Raw genomic sequence first — 18637 nt, forward strand, 5'->3', positions numbered from 1 at the left:
CAACCCAAATGTATCATTGGAGCATCTCTTGAGAAGCTGGGCATTTTTTAAATCTGAACTGATTGCATGATTTTACTTAGAGGAATCTGCAAGGGAAGAACTTTCAATATAATAGGAGTATTTGCATCCAAGAGTTGTTCATTGACTTCCTGACCACATAATAAGTATTTATATTTATAATGGAAAAAGTCAAGATATGCAAAGTTAACACATTTATAATTTCCAAATTTCTTCTTATTCTTCAATGTTTGTTTGGTTTAATTTATAGGCTCAATGAAAAAGACTTCAGCTTTAAAGCTGAAGAACAGGAAGAATTGATGTTTGGATTACTACATGATGAAATAAAAGTGTATGTCACCCACCAAACTTTTATGAAAGTCAATAAAACTTTGCACGTGAAATGATAGTGTCATGCAGAAATGCAATTGATGTTCTAAAAAAGAACTTGTTTTTGTACAGGCCAGAAAAAGTTGAAAGTCTGGAATTACTTATAAAGAATGGAGTCAATATTAATGCATTTGACAAACATGGGGACAGGTAAAATAAATTAAATGTTACATTTGTTCCTTTGAGAATCAGACTTACATAATACTACTTATGTTTACTCTGAGTTGCTGTGAAGGATATCAGCTTATTGTACACTATATTTCAAATGAAAAGATTTAAAATAAATCAAGAAAATAAACAACTCAAGGTAACTGATAAGGGATTTTGATATAGCTCAGTTATTCAGGTAAAAGATGTAGCACCTTTAGTGTAGTTTTAAACAAATTTACATCTGATTTGGATTAAAAAGTTTCACACTCTAATCAAGTAGCAATTACTGAAGACTTGTGTTTCATAGCTACCTGCACTTCTAGCCAGGCTATTACAGTACAGCTACAAAACTGGAATCTACCTGGCAATGTGGAAAATTGCTAAGCTATATCCTGTGTACAAAAGGAAGTCATATACAACCTTGCCAATTGCCCCCTTGTCAATGTATTTTCGATCATCAGCAAAGTGATGGAAGGGTTCATAGTACTATCATGCAACACTTAGTCAGCAATAACCTGCTCACTGATGCTCAGCCAGTATTCAGCTAGAGTCACTCAGCTCTTGACCTCATCAGAGCTTTAAAAGAAAGAGCTGAACTCGAGAGGAGGTGAGGGATATGGCCCTTGACATCAAAGCAGCATTTGACTAAGTATGGCATCAAGAAGCTTCAACAAATGTGGAGTCAATGGAAATTGATGGAAAACTCACCACTGATTGGACTCATACTTAGAACAAAGGATGATAATTATGATTGTTGGAATCAATTGTCTTACACCAGAACATTGCTCCAGGAGTTCCTTAGGCTAGTGTCTAGGTCTGATCATCTTCAGCTGCTTTGTGAATGACCTTCCCTCCATAATAAGGTCAAAAGTGGAGAAATCACGAATGATTGTATAAGTTTAGCATCATTTGGGCCTCTTCACATCCCAGAACAATCAAATCCACATCAGTAAGACCTGAACAACATCCAGGCTCAACCTGATAAGTGCAAGAAACATGGGCACAACACAAATACCCAGTCAATGGCCATCTGCAACAAGAGAGAATCTAACTCTATTTGCTGAAATTCCAATAGCATTATTATTGCTGAAGCACTTACTGTCAACATCCTGGGAATTGTTACTCATTAGAAACTGAACTGTGCCAGCAATATCAATATTGTGGCTACAAGAGCAGAGGCTGGGAATGCTGTGATGAGTAACCTACCTCCTGACTTGCCAAAGTCTGTCCAACATCTACAAGGCATTCATTTTCTACTTACCTGGGATGAATGTAACCCCAATAACACTTGAACTTGATACCATTCAGGGCAAAACAACTTGCATGATTGCCACCCCAACCATAAGCGTAAATATTCAATCCCTTGAACAGATGGATAGTGCAGCAGTGTGCATCACCTACAAGATACACTGTAAGAACTCATCAAGGCTCTTTAAGCAGCAACTCCCAAACATAACCTCTTCCATCTAGAATGACAAGGTGGTAGATGAATCGTAACTGGACCACCTGTATGTTTCCCCTCCAAGCCATACAGCATCCTGACTTGGTACTGTTTTGCTATTCTTTCACTGTAACGGGGTTAAATTCCTGGAGCTTATTTCCTAATTGCACTACCTACACCAGTTGGGGCTGCAGCAGTTCAAGGAGGTAGCTCAGTTCTCAAGGACAATTGGGGATGGAAAATAGTTGCTGACTAGCAATACCTACATCTTTTGAAATAATAAGTTATAAAAACGAATTTAATTTCATTCTTAATGTGATTAGTTTTTTTGTGTACAATATTTGTTTAGTTAATCAGTTGCTCACACCTATTGTGATAGAATATATAGATATAATTGATATCCGTACTAATCTAGAATGTTTTAATGATACTTACCTTTTGTAATAACCCTTTCATGAAGACAACACAGTAGGATTAGATTTTAGTTTAGAAGAAAAATCTTAATTAAAGTTCCAGATCCCCAGCTTCCCATTGTAGCATTATTGTGCAGCAATTTGTTTGGACTGATTATCTCCATTTTGTAGTACTTTCAAAACATATTTTGCCAACATGTCATCCATATTTATTTTGTTGTTATGTTAGAAATGATATCAAATATGGAAAGCATGGATAAACCAGGGGTTCTGGCGAAACACTACAATGGCAAAAATAAACTTGAAAACATGTTGCTGTTGTGACACATCATCACAACCACCCTTACTTTGTCTTTGACATTAAGGGTTGTTATTTTGTCTTTAAATAGATCCACCTCTATTATTTCTCATATCCACCCCTGCTAGGCCTCAGACAGATTTTCAGTGTTACTCAGCCTATCTACTTTAGTTCAACTCCAATCACGCCCACACTAACTCCCTGACCTTCCAGGAATGGATATGGTCTTCGCATGACCACTTGTTTTCTTTTTATTTAATCAGTGATCTTTTGTCATTTCAATAGCCCCTTAATCATAAAATTATACATTTTTGAACACATACATTTAACTTATTTAATTTCCATGAAGGTGCCAGAATGTAACTAATCTATTAGCTTCATTTTATTATATTTAGCTTAATATTTTGTTGATCTGTGATTTATTCTTTTATGAAATATAAAATAAAGTTTCTTCTGCTTTTTACACACAGTGCTTTACACCTTGCTGCTGTTAAGGTTAGTTGCACTGAACTTCTGACATTACTGCTATCGAACAATGCTAAGGTGGATGTATTGAATCGTGATCACTGCACTCCTCTGTTCTTTGCAGTTCAGACATCGAACTATTACGGGGCAAGTCTTCTAATAAAACATGGTACTTGAAAGCATTTTGTTATGATAGTACATACATTCTTTTGTGGCATTTGCTCCTCGATAGATATAAAAGAAATGTCTTTCACTTTTTTTATGTTCCGCTTGTTTGTCACACACTTTTATTCCTTTTGTCTTCCTTTTATCAGTTAATAATGTTCTTTCAGTGTCTTTGCTGTACCACTGGCTTGTCTCCAACTGTTTCATATTGTACAGGTTGGCGTTTTCCAAAAAACAAGTACATGGTAATGGGTCACCTACTCCACACACCATTATTCCAGTACAGTTGTTCCAAGGTATTATAACGTGAGTGTTATATTATTTTAGGGAGCTTTCTGACATATAAGACAATGATTTGCACAATAGTTATTAACACTGCTAAATATTGCCTGGCGTGACCCAGCAATCCCACTCTCGCAGATAAGACAGTTGGTTGAGAAGACATCTGTTTCTTCTGTATCTTATTCTTGGCCATCTATGTTTATTGTTTCTGCTCACCACTTCCAGTGTTTTTCCAGACTGTCAGCCTCTTGAGGTAATGACTGTCAGCGATTGTCTCCCACTTATCATAGAGTCAGAGAGTCATAGAGATGTACAGCAGAGAAACAGACCGTTCAGTCCACCCTTCCATGCCAACCAGACATCCCAACCCAATGTAGTCCATTTGCCAGCACTTGGCCCATACCCTTCTAAGCCCTTCCTATTCATAAATCCATCCAGGTGCCTTTTAAATGCTTTAATTGTACCATCTAGCACCACTTCCTCTGGCAGCCCATTCCATACACGCACCACTCTCCTCATGAAAAGGTTGCCTCTTAGGTCTATTTTATATCTTTCCCCTCTCACTCTGAACCTATGTCCTCTAGTTCTAGACTCCCCCATCCAGGTAAAAGACCTTGTCTGTTTATCCTATCCATGTCCCTCATGATTTTATAAACCTTGATACGGTTACACCTCAGCCTCTGACGCTCCAGGGAAAACAGCCCCAACCTATTAAGCCTCTTCCTATAGCTCAAATTCTCCAACTCTGGCAACATCCTTGTAAATCCTTGTGAACCCTTTCAAGTTTCACTACATCCTTCCGATAGGACTGAGATCAGAATTGCACTCAATATTCCAAGAGTGACCTAACCACAATATGACCTCCCAACTCTTACACTCAATACTTTGACCAATAAAGGAAAGCATACCAAATGCCTTGTTCACTATCCTATCTACCTATGACTCTATTTTCAAGGAATTAAGAACCTGGACTCCAAGGTCTCTTTGTTCAGCAAAACTCCCCAGGACCTTACCATTAAGTGTATATGTCCTGCTAAGATTTGCTTTTCCAAAATGCAGAACCTCACATTTATCTAAATTAAACTCCATCTCCACTCCTCAGCTCATTGGCCCATCTGATCAAGAGCCCATTGTAATCTGAGATAACCTTCTTCGCTGTCCACTTCATTTCCAATTTTGGTGTCATCTGCAAACTTACTAACTATACCTTTTATGCTCACATCCAAATCCTTTCTATAAATGATGAAAAGCAGTGCACCCAGCACCAATACTTGTGGAACTCCACTGGTTCCAGGCCTCCAGTCTGAAAAACAACCCTCCACCTTTTACCTTTGAGCCAGTTTTGTATCCAAATGGCTAATTCTCCCTGTATTCCATGAGATCTAATCTTGCTAACCAATCTCCCATGAGGAACCTTGTCAAACGTCTTACTGAATTCCATGTAGGTCACGTCTACTGTTCTGCCCTCATCAATCCTCTTTGTTACTTTTTCAATGAACTCAATCAAGCTCGTGAGACATGCTTTCCCACGTACAATCCTATGCTGACTATCCCTAATTAGTCCTTGCCTTTCCAAATAAATCCTGTCCCTTCCAACATTTTGCCCACCACTGATGTCAAGCTCACTGGTCTACAGTCCCCTGGGTTTTCCTTACCACCTTTCTTAAATAGTGGAAACACGTTAGCCAACCTCCAATCTTCCGGCACCTCACCTGTGACTACCGGTGATACAAATATCACAGCAAGGGGTAAAAGCAAACAATTATTAATGAAACTAAATTAAAATTATATCTTTAAAATGAGAATGATCTGTAAATTCAATAGTACAGTTATAAGAAATATGAATTCTGTTTCTGCTAATCAACATAGATAAAAGTATAAAGATAAAAATAGGAATTCTGCTTAGATAGTATTCCTCTTTTTATTCTACTCTTACATTGATATAAACAATGGTAGTTGCTCTATCTCCTGGTATAGATGATCCATGTATAAAACTTCTGGTCTACTTCTGAATAGTACAGCCACTTCAAATCTCCTTGCATGATCATCATTGCTGCCTTTATATATAATTAGCTCCATGGCAAGCTTTGTCATAGGATCATTACCGGAGGTTGAGACAAAAAGTGGTCATACAAATTGAGATTATATGGACTTCTGTGTGAGAAAGTATGTAATGATTGACTTGTATCTCAGAAATATAGAGTATTTTCTAAACTGTAAGAAGCTGGGAATCATGAAAGACAGAAAGATGTCAGGTTGAAATACAGAAATAACTGAAAGCCAGTGGATACGCAAAAATACAATGAAAAAACATGGAAAAGATGAACATTATGTTCCTCTTGCACAAAATTTTGATTCAACTTTATCCAGAGTACTGTATCCACTTCTGGACAATACATCTCAGAAACTAGATATATTTGCCTCTGAGCCAGTTCAGTGGAACTTCACTGGTCTGATACTTGAGGTAAAGTTGGAAATTACAAGGACTAGACCCAGACATAGTTGTATTCACTTGAATAAAGAAAATTAATGAATGATTTAATTGAGATGAGCAAGAGTATCAAGTAGTTTGATTATTTCGATAGTTTTGCTGTATTTTGTTTGGTGGGAAGTTCAGAACAAGGTGAATATCCTTAACATTGGACTACAATCATTCAGGGATGATTTCAGAAAGAATTGTTCACACAAAAGGTAATAGAAATCTCAAACTTTCTATTAAGCATGACTCAATTAAACATTTCAAAACTGAAATTCAAAACTGAAACTGAACAAACTGACTATTCTCTTATAAGGGTACTGGGGTCACGGTACAAAAGTAAGTAGAGGGAGAGATATTCATTCATTTGATGAATGTAGATATTAGTGTGAAGACCTAAGAACCATGTTCATTCTCGAGATAGATTCCTTCGACCTTTTCCAGCCATACAAATTTCATCTGGAAAATCTGAGAAAACCTAACACATTATCTGCTGCTGTTCAAGGATATTTTTTTCTCATTGTTGATCTCTGAGTTTCAGTAGCTGTGTTGAGCTGAGGAGAGATCTGATTTTTCTTGTATCCTATGACAGATACTTTTTTATCACCTTCTTTTACTTTATTTTAATGGGTGCTTCTGTGTGACAACACTATTAGTACTTCAGGAGCCCACTAAGATGTGCACTTGAGCTGGTGGAGGGTAGATGTTAATGATTTGAGGCAACAGAGTGAGTGGATTCCTCTGAGCAGTCTTTCTCCTTGTCCAAAATCACCATCCAAGGGGTGTTCAAATCTCAGCCTTTGAGATAATACATTGAAATAAAACTGACAGGGTGAAGGGGTTCTGAGTCATCAGTATGCTGGAATTCAGAAACAAACACAAAAAAAGCTGGAGAAACTCAACAGGTCTGGCAGCACAAATTCCTGTCAGATACAAATGAAATGCCCAACTTTTAAAAACAAAACTCTGATAGATATGCTGCTGAAAATTTTGGGTTCCCACTGCACTGTTGGCCACCCTTGCTGCGAGCTAACTTGAGTTTATTTCAAAAATGACCCTCTCTTTCGCCCAGGGACAATGTTGCTTGGCTAAGTGCAATGAACTCAGTGCAACAGCACCTGACCTTTGCGACCTCTCTGTTCGACTACACAAATCTGGTGCATTTAGCTGCAGAGTTGTCAGAACTTGTCATTAGTGTTTTTAAAAAAATATTTGCGAATGCTGAAATGACTAGATAAAGATAAAGTTGCCATTGTCTCATCAGACCATAGGATTGTTCTATGATTAGAGAGAGATGACTGGTGGTAGTTTAGCCTGACAGTCACTATGCCTCAGGCGAGGGGGGAGGATGAGAAGGAAAGTCCTTTGTGGTAATCTCAGCTAGTGTAGGAATTAAATCTGCACTGTTGGTAACACTGCATTGCAAACCAACTGAGCTAACCAACTTCCTTAAATAACTCCATCCTATTAGAATATAACTTTAAAAGAAAAATTGTTTGTGAAATGCAGGCATCACTGGCAGGCCAGCATTTGTCATCCATCTCTAATTACACTGGAAAAAGTAGTGGAGAGCTGACTTCTTAAACCATTGTGGTCCTTGAAGCTAGATGCATCTACAATGCTCTTATGAAGGGAGTTTCAGGATTTTGATCCAGTGACAGTGAAAGAACAGCAAGTCAGGCTGCTGTGTGACTTGGACATGCACCTTGAGGCAGGAATGTTTCCATGAATATGCTGCTTTTGTCGTTAGGTATTAGTGGCCGCAGATTTGGAAGAGACTTCGTGAGTTACTGTAGTAGATGGTACATACTGCTGACACTTGTCAGTGGTGAAATGAGTGAATTTTGAAGGTGGTAGATGGGGTGAAAAATGAGCAAGCTGCTTTATGCTGGATGGTGTCAAGTTTCTTGGATATTGTTGGAGCCGAGCCGATGAAGGCAGATGGAGAATATTCTATCACATTCCTTACTCATGACTTGAAAATGGTGGTCAGACACTGCATGACAGGAGGTGAGTTACTCAATGGACAAATTTGAATTTTGTGCAGCTCAACCCAACCTGAGGATTTAATGTGAGCATTAAAATCAGATATAACTGACAGTACTGACAAAACTTTTCAAAGCCAAAAGCCAAGCTGGAGTTTTGATTAAATTATTTTGTTTAATAAACTCTCTCTGGCTTTTATGTTTAAAATGAGTTATGCTCTGTCCTGAAAACCAGCAATGTTTCATCATAGTACAGTCACTAGAATTGTATGGTTTTATCTGCTACAATACACAAAGAAGCCATCATATACAGTTTGGTTAAAGCAAATTTTACACATAAACATACCAAATAGGAGAAGAAGTACACTATTTGGCATCTTCCACAATTCAATAAGATCACTTTAGTAAACAAAATAAAAAATGTGATCTTTACAATTTATTTGGTTATTTTATTTCTCTCTAGGGGCAGATATAAAACAAAAAAATAATCAAGGTGTTAGTGCATTTGATTTAATTCAAGATTATCATGAATGGATTGAGAGTGGTTGCTTTACAGAGGAGATAGTTGTTTTATTAAAGGGTAAGTAGCATTTATTAGAGTATGGCATCAGCTTATTTATATTTACCAAGGAATTTCTATTGCACAATTTACATTTCATTTTGTATTATTTAATGGGGAAATATTGCTGTACAGTATTGCATTATACTCTATCATTGATCCATATTACTCAAGGGTAAGTAAAAGAAAGTAAGTTAATTACAACTTGTTAGAATGTGTTTCTTTTGTTTTCTATTTTACTACTTGTAAAAAAGGAAGATTTGAATTTTTATGGCATGCCACAGCAAACCGAGTACTTTTGCAACGTAGTCACTGATGTGATATACAAAATACAGAAGCCAGTTTGCGTACATGATATCTTTTACATTGATCTGAGAAGGTAGACAGCATCTTTAGCTTTTCCTCTCATTCAAAAGATGACGTCTCTGACAGTGCAGCACTAGATTATCAGCTTTGAATTCTTTTGCCTGAGTGGAACTTTAATGCACGTGAGTCAGAGGTGAGAGTGCTACAAGCTAAGCCACAGCTGCCACCAAAACAGCCAAAATAATTGGTGATACAGTAGGTTGAAATTTTTTTTTCACTTCTGTCAATAAATTCAGTAGTACTAAATGCAGTATATTCTGATGAACTGAAGACTTTTCCCTCTGTTTGTACATTTGCACCCTGTTTGAAATTAATATTAAAGTAGATTGTCACAGCATAACAGTAATTAAAAAAATGTCTTGGGTGAACATTGCCTTGTATCTAACTCAGGCCTATTAATGTTGATAATCAGTATTAAAAATGGAACAAGTTCCATTCCTCAGCACTGATACATGTCATCCAAGCATGTAAAATAATCAGAAAAATTGGAAATGGACAAATGAGTTTATGGAGTTAAAAGTTACTATGTACAAATGAGTACTGCCAATGGACTGAGTAGTAGTGTAGAGCTGAAAATGTGTTGCTGGAAAAGCGCAGCAGGTCAGGCAGCATCCAAGGAACAGGAGAATCGACGTTTCGGGCATAAGCCCCCACTTTCTCTCTGAGTAGTAGTGTAGCAATGCAATGGATTTCATTGTATTCCAGAATCTTTGGCGTTGATCCAATGATTCTAATCATAGTACAAGAGCAAATAAAAACATGAGTCATTTTGGGTGACTGTGAAAATCAACAGCGGAACCATTTGATCATTGTTAACTCTGTTAGTGGAAAGACCCTTCAGTTGAGTCATACCAAGTTTCTTTTCCTTCTATCAGCATTAACTACATTGAACATTACTGTTACAATGAATTAGTTCTTCATAAAATTTCTCATGATACTCGGCCTTCAAAAGGATCCACAAGCAGAGGAGCATGAGGATGGATTTTTACTTGCAGCATCACATAAAGGGATTAAAGGTGTGGAAACTGACCATGTGTCAGGAAGCCACGCCCAACCTGCTGACTTTGGCAAGTTTGGTAGGATCTCAAAATGTGGTAGGTATCACAATTAACCCGGTGTTTAACAAGCAATAGCAATCATCAGCTGGGAACTTGCTTCTTTCGAGCGAAAATTCTACTGCATGCTTGTCAAAAGCAAACAAGATGCAGCAAAGTGATTTCGACATCAAGATGGGCTGGACCTAACATCTCATCTAATTCTACCAATCATCTCATCATAGCCCACAATGCTCAGAGCTGAATAAGCTTCTGCCTAACATGTTTCTCAGCTAAAAATAACTCTATGTTCCTTTGTTAGAAAAGAGCTTGATTTTTTTAAGAGTCAAAGCCACCTATTCCAGAATTAATTACATCTATAAAGGATGATGATGAAGCATGGTCATTGCCCATATCACTTCAAAAGTGTTATACTTGAATCATAAATTCAGGGAGATGCATATCCAAAAACTAATCCGTATACCTTAATGATGATACTCTGCCATGAGCAATTTTCTGTAAATGTAACAATAAATCACCACTCTCCCATTGACCAGAAACCTCCTGAATTAATACATGAAGTCAGTTATATTCTCCATAGAAATGATTGAAGTTGTACGGTTCACCAAAATAGAAGCTCTGATTTATTGGAAGTGGGCACTGACATTAGTCTTCTGCAGCAATGAGTGAAATCACAGCATTTCTTGTGTCTGGATATTGATTAATTTAACTTTTTAAAAAATTCATTCATGGAATGTGTGCATCACTTAATGGACAGCAGCTTTATTACCTGGCCTTGGTTACCCTTAAGAAGGGGGTGGTGAACTGCCTTCTTAAAACACGGTCCACATGATGTGGGTTGACCCACATTGCCATTAGGAAGGGACTTCCAGGATTTTTATCCAGTGACAGTGAAGGAATGATGACAGTCAGACTGGTGAGTGACTTGGAGGGGAAATTACAGATGGTGGTGTTCCCATGTATCTGCTGCCCTTGTCCATTTAGATGGAAGTGGTCATGGGTTTGGAAGGTGCTGTCAAAGGAGTTTTGGTGAATTTCTGCAGTGCATCTTGCAGATGGTACACACTGCTGCTCCTGAGTATCAGTGATGGGGGGAGTAGATGTGGTTCCAGTCAAGCAGACTGCTTTGTCCGAAATGATGTTAAGCTTCTTGAGTGTAGCTGGAGCTGCACCCGACAGGCAAGTGGGTGTCCATCACACTCTCGACTTGTGCCTTGTGCATGATGAACAGGCTCTGGGGAGTCAGGAGTTGGGTTACCTGTCATTGTATTCCTAGCCTTTGACCTGATTTTAGATTAGATTCCCTACAGAGTGGAAACAGGCCCTTCAGTCCAACTTGTCAATGCCAAACAGATATCTTAAATAAATCTAGATCCATTTGTCATCATTTGGCTTATATCCCTGTAAACCCTTCCTATTCATATACCCATTCAAATGCCTTTTAAATATTGTAATTGTACTAGCCTCGAACACTTCCTCTGGCAGCTCATTTCATCTATGCACCAGCCTCTGGGTGAAAAAGTTGCCCCTTAGATTCCTTTTAAATCTTTCCTCTCTCACTTTAAACCTATGCCCTCTAGTTTTCCCACCCCGGGAAAAGACTGTGTCTATTTACCCTATCCATGCCCGTCATGATTTTATAAACCTCTATAAGGTCACCCCTCAGTCTCCAATGTTCTAGGGACAATAGTCCCAGCCTATTCCGCCTCGCCCTACAGCTCAAGCCCTCCAGCCCTGGCAACATTCTTGTAAATCTTTTCTGAATTCTTTCAAGTTTCACAATGTCGTTCCTATAGCGGGGGCCCAGAACTGCAAGCATCTTTTGGATGTGGGGGAGGATGGGAGAGATCACAATTCCTGACTTGCCCACCTAGGTTCAATTGGAGTTGGGCTGCAAGTAAATGAGGTACTCCTAAGTCCTATGCTTAATTGTTTAATTCTACCATGGATAAGAATGTTGCTCTGACTGCCCCTCTGTACTGAGCAAGGACCTAAAAGGCACTGTGCTGAGGCCATGTAGTACTGCAGGCACTCTGTTCTCAAAGGTAGGTTATCACTCTCTAAGAAATGTCAAAAGTGACTCTGGAGATGATGTGAATCACAGAAAGAGCAGGTATTGTCCTTTGTAAATTGGCCCAAATGATACTTTGTCTTCTGTAACATCAGGTCAGATTACTTGAAGCTGTTGCGAATATGATCCTGAGGGATATGCAACAAAAGCAGGAAGAAGTGTGTTTTGCTGGTAAACTGATTTGGATATGTGACAATTATACTCCCTCTACACTATGTGCACGCATTGGGTACCTGATATGAGGTGTTCTTGATATTGCTCAATGATGTGCAGGTCTGTCCCTGCATTGCTCTGGTAAACCAAGCTGTTTTTTGCTAAATCAGGAGATTGAAAATAGACATCTCCACAGGGAGATGATGTATAAGCTTTGGTGTAAAGAATGAAGAAAGATACAATGTTGTCCTCATTCTAACAGAACCCTTGTGTGTGGCTGCATCAGGTTGTACATCGACTTTTGGAATGTGAATTCAAAGTGTCGCTACATGCTGAAGTTATATCTGACGTAATGCTGTGAATGATGCCGCAGAGCATGACTGGAGCACACTGTACTCATCATTCCTCATGCAGAATGGACACATTTGCTGATAATTCCTTCAGGCAATGGTCGACATATAATGTTCTTCAGACCCTGCAGAAGAAAGAAATGGTGGATCCTGTCAGATAATTTGCTGAGCAGACTGCAAAGCCATTTGGCAGAATACCTCATTGCCACGAAATTTCAAACATGTACATAGCTTAGTTTGTGGTGAGAAGGATTCCTGTCATCAGATTCTTTCTGCACAATCAGAGTCCCCAGCCCTCACTGCATTGCCTGCTCTGGAGAGGGATGCAGTATTTTTTGTCGAGGTTCATCCCAAGTGCTCCATAACATGGGAATCTGTGCTCTATGGCCTGTTTATTTTTCTCCCAGACACTTTGCCAAGGTAAATACTCAGTGCAGCTTTTGAAAGGTGAATAGGTTGGTGAAAGACATTCTTGGCTAATCCAAAACTTGTTCCTCTAATGCAAAAAGCTGAATGGTGAGATTTTGCAGATACAAATGAAAGGATATACTTAAGCTTGGGGCAGCTTCGACAATAGCACACGGGGAATGGATATAGTCTAAACTTCTCCTGCCAGAGTATACTGAGGGGTTGTTGGAAGTTATAATTGTAATTGTAAATGTAGTGAGGCATGTCGCAGTGCCACATGTTGTTTCAAAGGAAATTGATTTCACTTGCATTTTATGTAAAGGTTGGGAGTGACATATCTTTTTGGAGAAAAGCAAAGCAATGTCCTTAGAACATGGCCAACTGTGTCAGTGACTCTTAGTGATTAGCATTAGAGTTTCACACCCAGAATAGGTTCTGTGGCTATGTTGCATTCAATGTTTTCATTCAAGTGATATTCGATGTGAGGAAACATTTACTTTGCAGTACAGAGAAGGGAAAGATGAATAATTATCAGCAAATTTCATTTCAGATGTTTGACCTGATACCTTGTGTCTTTATGGGGTTTAGAGTCATTGTTGAGGTGCCACTCCATCTAACCTGTCTCTGACTGTGATGCACCTCTGCTGAGTCTGTCCTGCCAGGGGGACATACCAAGGATGGTTAGCTAAAAGAAATTATGCATTGAGTATGAGTATCAAGTTGTCCATAATTTGTTAATTACCACTAGATGAACTCTGAAACAAAATTGTGAACCATTTTGTAATATATTTACAGCCATTTTGTCAAGATTCTTCCTTGTGTTGCAGCATGATTTTTTCTGTCTATCTGAATTCATTTATCTGAACATATTTCAGCCATGCCTTCCTGGCTAAAAACACAGGAATTATTCCAATAATGAACCATGTCTTTTAGCAGAATGTGGTAAAAACAATGACTGCAGATGCTGGAAACCAGATTCTGGATCAGTGGTGCTGGAAGAGCACAGCAATTCAGGCAGCATCCGAGGACAGGCAAAATCGACGTTTCGGGCAAAAGCCCTTCATCAGGAATAAAGGCAGAGAGTCTGAAGCATGGAGAGATAAGCTAGAGGAGGGTGGGGGTGGGGAGAGAGTGGCATAGAGTACAATAGGTCAGTGGGGAAGGAGATGAAGGTGATAGGTCAGGGAGGAGAGGGTGGAGTGGATAGGTGGAAAAGGAGCTGGGCAGGTCGGACAAGTCCGGACAGGTCAGGGGATCGAGTTTCTGGAGGTTGGAAGCTAGGATGAGGTGGGGGAAGGGGAAATGAGGAAACTGTTGAAATCCACATTGATGCCCTGGGGTTGAAGTGTTCCGAGGCGGAAGATGAGGCGTTCTTCCTCCAGGCGTCTGGTGGTGAGGGAGCGGCGGTGGAGGAGGCCCAGCACCTCCATATCCTCGGCAGAGTGGGAGGGGGAATTAAAATGTTGAGCCACTGGGCGATGTGATTGATTGGTGCGGGTGTCTCGGAGATGTTCCCTAAAGCGCTCTGCTAGGAGGCGTCCAGTCTCCCCAATGTAGAGGAGACCGCATCGGGAGCAACGGATACAATAAATGATATTAGTGGATGTGCAAGTAAAACTTTGATGGATGTGGAAAGCTCCTTTGGGGCCTTGGATAGAGGTGAGGGAGGAGGTGTGGGCGCAAGTTTTACAGTTCCTGCGGTGGCAGGGGAAAGTGCCAGGATGGGAGGGTGGGTCGTAGGGGGGCATGGACCTGACCAGGTAGTCACGGAGGGAACGGTCTTTGCGGAAGGCGGAGAGGGGTGGGGAGGGAAATATATCCCTGGTGGTGGGGTCTGTTTGGAGGTGGCGGAAATGTCGGCGGATGATTTGGTTTATGCGAAGGTTGGTAGGGTGGAAGGTGAGCACCAGGGGCGTTCTGTCCTTGTTGCGGTTGGAGGGGTTGGGCCTGAGGGCGGAGGTGCGGAATGTGGATGAGATGCGTTAGAGGGCATCTTTAACCACGTGGGAAGGGAAATTGCGGTCTCTAAAGAAGGAGGCCATCTGGTGTGTTCTATGGTGGAACCGCTCCTCCTGGGAGCAGATACGGCGGAGGCGGAGGAATTGGGAATACGGGATGGCATTTTTGCAAGAGGTAGGGTGGGAAGAGGTGTAATCCAGGTAGCTCTGGGAGTCGGTGGGTTTGTAGAAGATGTCAGCGTGTCGGTGGCAATTTAAAGAATAGAACTCATGAACATTGTGATAGTTATACTGACTTGTGACATTTGTATATTTTGTATTTATTACCAGCTCTTTGTCCACTTTAGGCAATGTGATCTCTGTCAAATAGTTGCCCACTGCAATAAATGTTCCATTTAGATTACAAAGTACTTCTGCAAATCATGGCTTCTTATTTTAAATGCCATTGAGCACAGCCAACTATGGGTTTACAGTGTACACTTTTAATTCTGATTAAGCTTCAATTGTCTGAGGAAATAAAAAGTACGTTATACTATTCATATGCCAAACTCCAGTTTGCAAGATGCTCAAATTATTATTATTTGATAGCAGGTGACACAAGATGTTTTCTTCTGATATAGTTGAAACTGCAGACTGTCTTAACTATGTCTCTTTGTATTCTAGCTTATGAAATCAAGCAAGCTTGCAGCCTTGTTCGAAATATTAACCGGAAACTGAAGTTAGAGGAAGCAAGTCAGCAGTCATCTATCATGCGATTGAGACAGGCAACTTTAAGCCAACCTTGCTTTTGGGTTCAGACGTAACCAAAAACATTCTATCTTCAAAAAACGTAATTTCTGGTGCTCTGATACCCAATGATTATTTTTGGTACTCGTGACATAAATAGATTATAGCAGGAATTTGTGGATATTAAGCAAAACTGTCTACAATATTATTCAATCATTAAGTTGAGTTTTTTTCGATTTTGACATCATTTTGTCAATCTTATTACATTCAAAAACTAAGTTTGGCTTCAACATAAATTTTATTTTGTCCTTGGAGTTTTATTTAATTAAGACTAGAATTTTTTTGTTCCAAGCATTGCACTACCAGAAACTATTAAAATATTTTGTGGCTCACTTCCTCTTTAGTCTTTTTTAAGCTTTTGGCCATCATGTCAATTTTGGAAAGGATGTAATTATTTTTGAAGTATTACCATTTTTTTCCTTTCCGTGTCAGTCAGCAGTTTAAGTAGCTGGGTGAAGCTCATAATAAAGCAGATTCCCAATGGTTTGTGGAATACATGGCTTTGATGGTTTAATAGGCCCTTCATGTTTTTCACTGAGAGATGTTCACCAAAGCTCAGGGCCAGTAATTTATATGTAGTATGTTTAAAATAAAAAACTCATAAAGTAAAATTTGCATTATCTGCATTCTAAATTGGAATCCTCCTCCAACCAGCATCACCAAGTGCTTCTGAGAAGTGATTATTTAATCTGTTGCCAGGTTACAAAATGTAGTATTCCATGAGCCGTCACTCCGCCAACATAGATGTAAGTATTGAAAACTGTACGTACAGCACTTATGACTTAGAAGTGGTGCTCAGACTCTCACAAAGATTTGAAAATCAAGGATCAGGTCAAAACAAGATTATTGTCTTCCTGGAGCTCTGCATTATCATTATGATAGTCGGTGTGACAATTTTTGCTCAGAATACTTACAGATACAGGACCATGATTTTGTTTTGAGCATTGGTTAGTTTTAACAAAAGTATGAGATGCTGAAATTATATAAAATATTGATGTTATAGGTCAAAAGTGAATGTAAAAACAGTCAGCTATGATCAGTTACCTGAGTAGGAGTTTTATTAACTGCACAGCTAATCAGTATTTTTGAGTTAACAGAACAATCTGGAGATTGGCAAATGTAGTGCCACTATTTAAGAAAGATGGTAAGGACAAGCCAGGGAACTATAGACCAGTGAGCCTGACGTCGGTGTTGGGCAAGTTGTTGGAGGGAATCCTGAGGGACGGATATACATGTATTTGGAAAGACAAAGACTGATTAGGGATAGTCAACATGGCTTTGTGCATGGGAAATCATGTCTCACAAACTTGATTGAGTGTTTTGAAGAAGCAACAAAGAGGATTGATGAGGGCAGAGCGGTAGTTGTGATCTATATGGACTTCAGTAAGGCATTTGACAAGGTTCCCCATGGGAGACTGATGAACCAGGTTAGATCTCATGGAATACAGAGAGAACTCACCATTTGGGTACAGAACTGGCTCAAAAGTAAAAGTGGTGGTGGAGGGTTATTTTTCAGACTGGAGGCCTATGACCAGTGGAGTGCCACAAGGATCAGTGCTGGGTCCAATCCTTTTCATCATTTATATTAATGATTTGGATGTGAGCATAAGAGGTATGGTTAGTAAGTTTGCAGGTGACACCAAAATTGGAGGTGTAGTGGACAGCGAAGAAGGTTACCTCAGATTACAACGGAATCTTGATCAGATGGACCAACGGGCTGAGAAGTGGCAGATGGAGTTTAATTTAGATAAATGTGAGGTGCTACATTTTGGGAAAGCAAATCTTAGCAAGACTTATACACTTAATGGTAAGGTCCTGGGAAGTGTTGCTGAACAAAGAGACCTTAGAGTACAGGTTCATAGCTCCTTGAAAGTGGCGTCGCAGGTAGGTAGGATAGTGAAGAAGGCGTTTGGTATGCTTTCCTTTATTGGTCAGAGTATTGAGTACAGGAGTTGGGAGGTCATGTTGCAGCTGTACAGGACATTGGTTAAGCCACTGTTGGAATATTGCGTGCAATTCTGGTCTCCTTCCTATCAGAAAGATGTTGTGAAACTTGAAAGGGTTCAGAAAAGATTTACAAGGATGTTGCCAAGGTTGGAGGATTTGATCTATAGGGAGAGGTTGAATAGGCTAAGGCTATTTTCCCTGGAGCATCGGAGGCGGAGGGGTGACCTTATAGAGGTTTATAAAATCATGAGGGGCATGGATAGGATAAATAGACAAATTCTTTCCCCTGGGGTGGGGGAGTCCAGAACTAGAGGGCATAAGTTTAGGTTGAGAGGGAAAACATATAAAAGGGACCTAAGGGGCAACTTTTTCACTCAGAGGATGGTACATGTATAGAATGAGCTGCCAGAGGAAATGGTGGAGGCTAGTGCGATTGTAACATTTAAAAGGCATCTGGATGGGTATATGAATAAGAAGGGTTTGGAGGAATATGGGCTGGGTGCTGGCAGGTGGGACTACATTGGGTTGGGATATCTGGTCGGCATGGACGAGTTGGACCGAAGGGTCTGTTTCCGTGCTATACATCTCCATGATTCTAAGTATATATTGGGTCATGCAATTTTGACTGGATTTTTCTGATGTTTTTGAATTTCACTTAGTAATGTATTCACCTGCACACCCAGATGGAATTTCAATAGACCAAACAACTTGTGGTTGTTTGAAATTTCTTACTAATCAACAGTTATCCCCTGTTGATCAGCAGTCTAAATGAAGCCAATGTACTGCCATAACTGTCTTATAAATACAGATTACTTTTAAAATGTGTCTAACAGTTCTTTTAAGAAAAAAATCTATCAGTATAAAATTCTAATGTGTACCACTTATTTTTGAAGTATGCATAGGAAGAAGATCCTCAGCACTC

The 18637-nt window shown here is 39.6% G+C and overlaps 1 protein-coding gene across 2 annotated transcripts in view; it reads left to right on the plus strand.

Annotated features, from left to right (window-relative positions):
- The window catches only part of LOC122559439 (uncharacterized), a 135038-nt gene extending 116960 nt beyond the window's left edge, over window positions 1-18078 (plus strand). The window contains exons 23-27 of one of the 2 annotated variants that reach the window (XM_087996899.1): window positions 269-349; window positions 460-537; window positions 3160-3323; window positions 8526-8642; window positions 15646-18078. In XM_087996899.1, the coding sequence (XP_087853025.1) occupies window positions 269-349; window positions 460-537; window positions 3160-3323; window positions 8526-8642; window positions 15646-15785 (580 nt within the window). In that variant the 3' untranslated portion in view covers window positions 15786-18078. The remainder of the gene's footprint in view (window positions 1-268; window positions 350-459; window positions 538-3159; window positions 3324-8525; window positions 8643-15645) is intronic. The other variant, XM_087996900.1, reaches the window with a different exon arrangement.
- The last annotated feature ends 559 nt before the right edge of the window (window positions 18079-18637 follow it).

Source organism: Chiloscyllium plagiosum, unplaced genomic scaffold (assembly GCF_037043375.1).
Source record: "Chiloscyllium plagiosum isolate Xiang-an unplaced genomic scaffold, Cpla_swu_hap1 HiC_scaffold_19, whole genome shotgun sequence".
NCBI lineage: Eukaryota > Metazoa > Chordata > Chondrichthyes > Orectolobiformes > Hemiscylliidae > Chiloscyllium > Chiloscyllium plagiosum.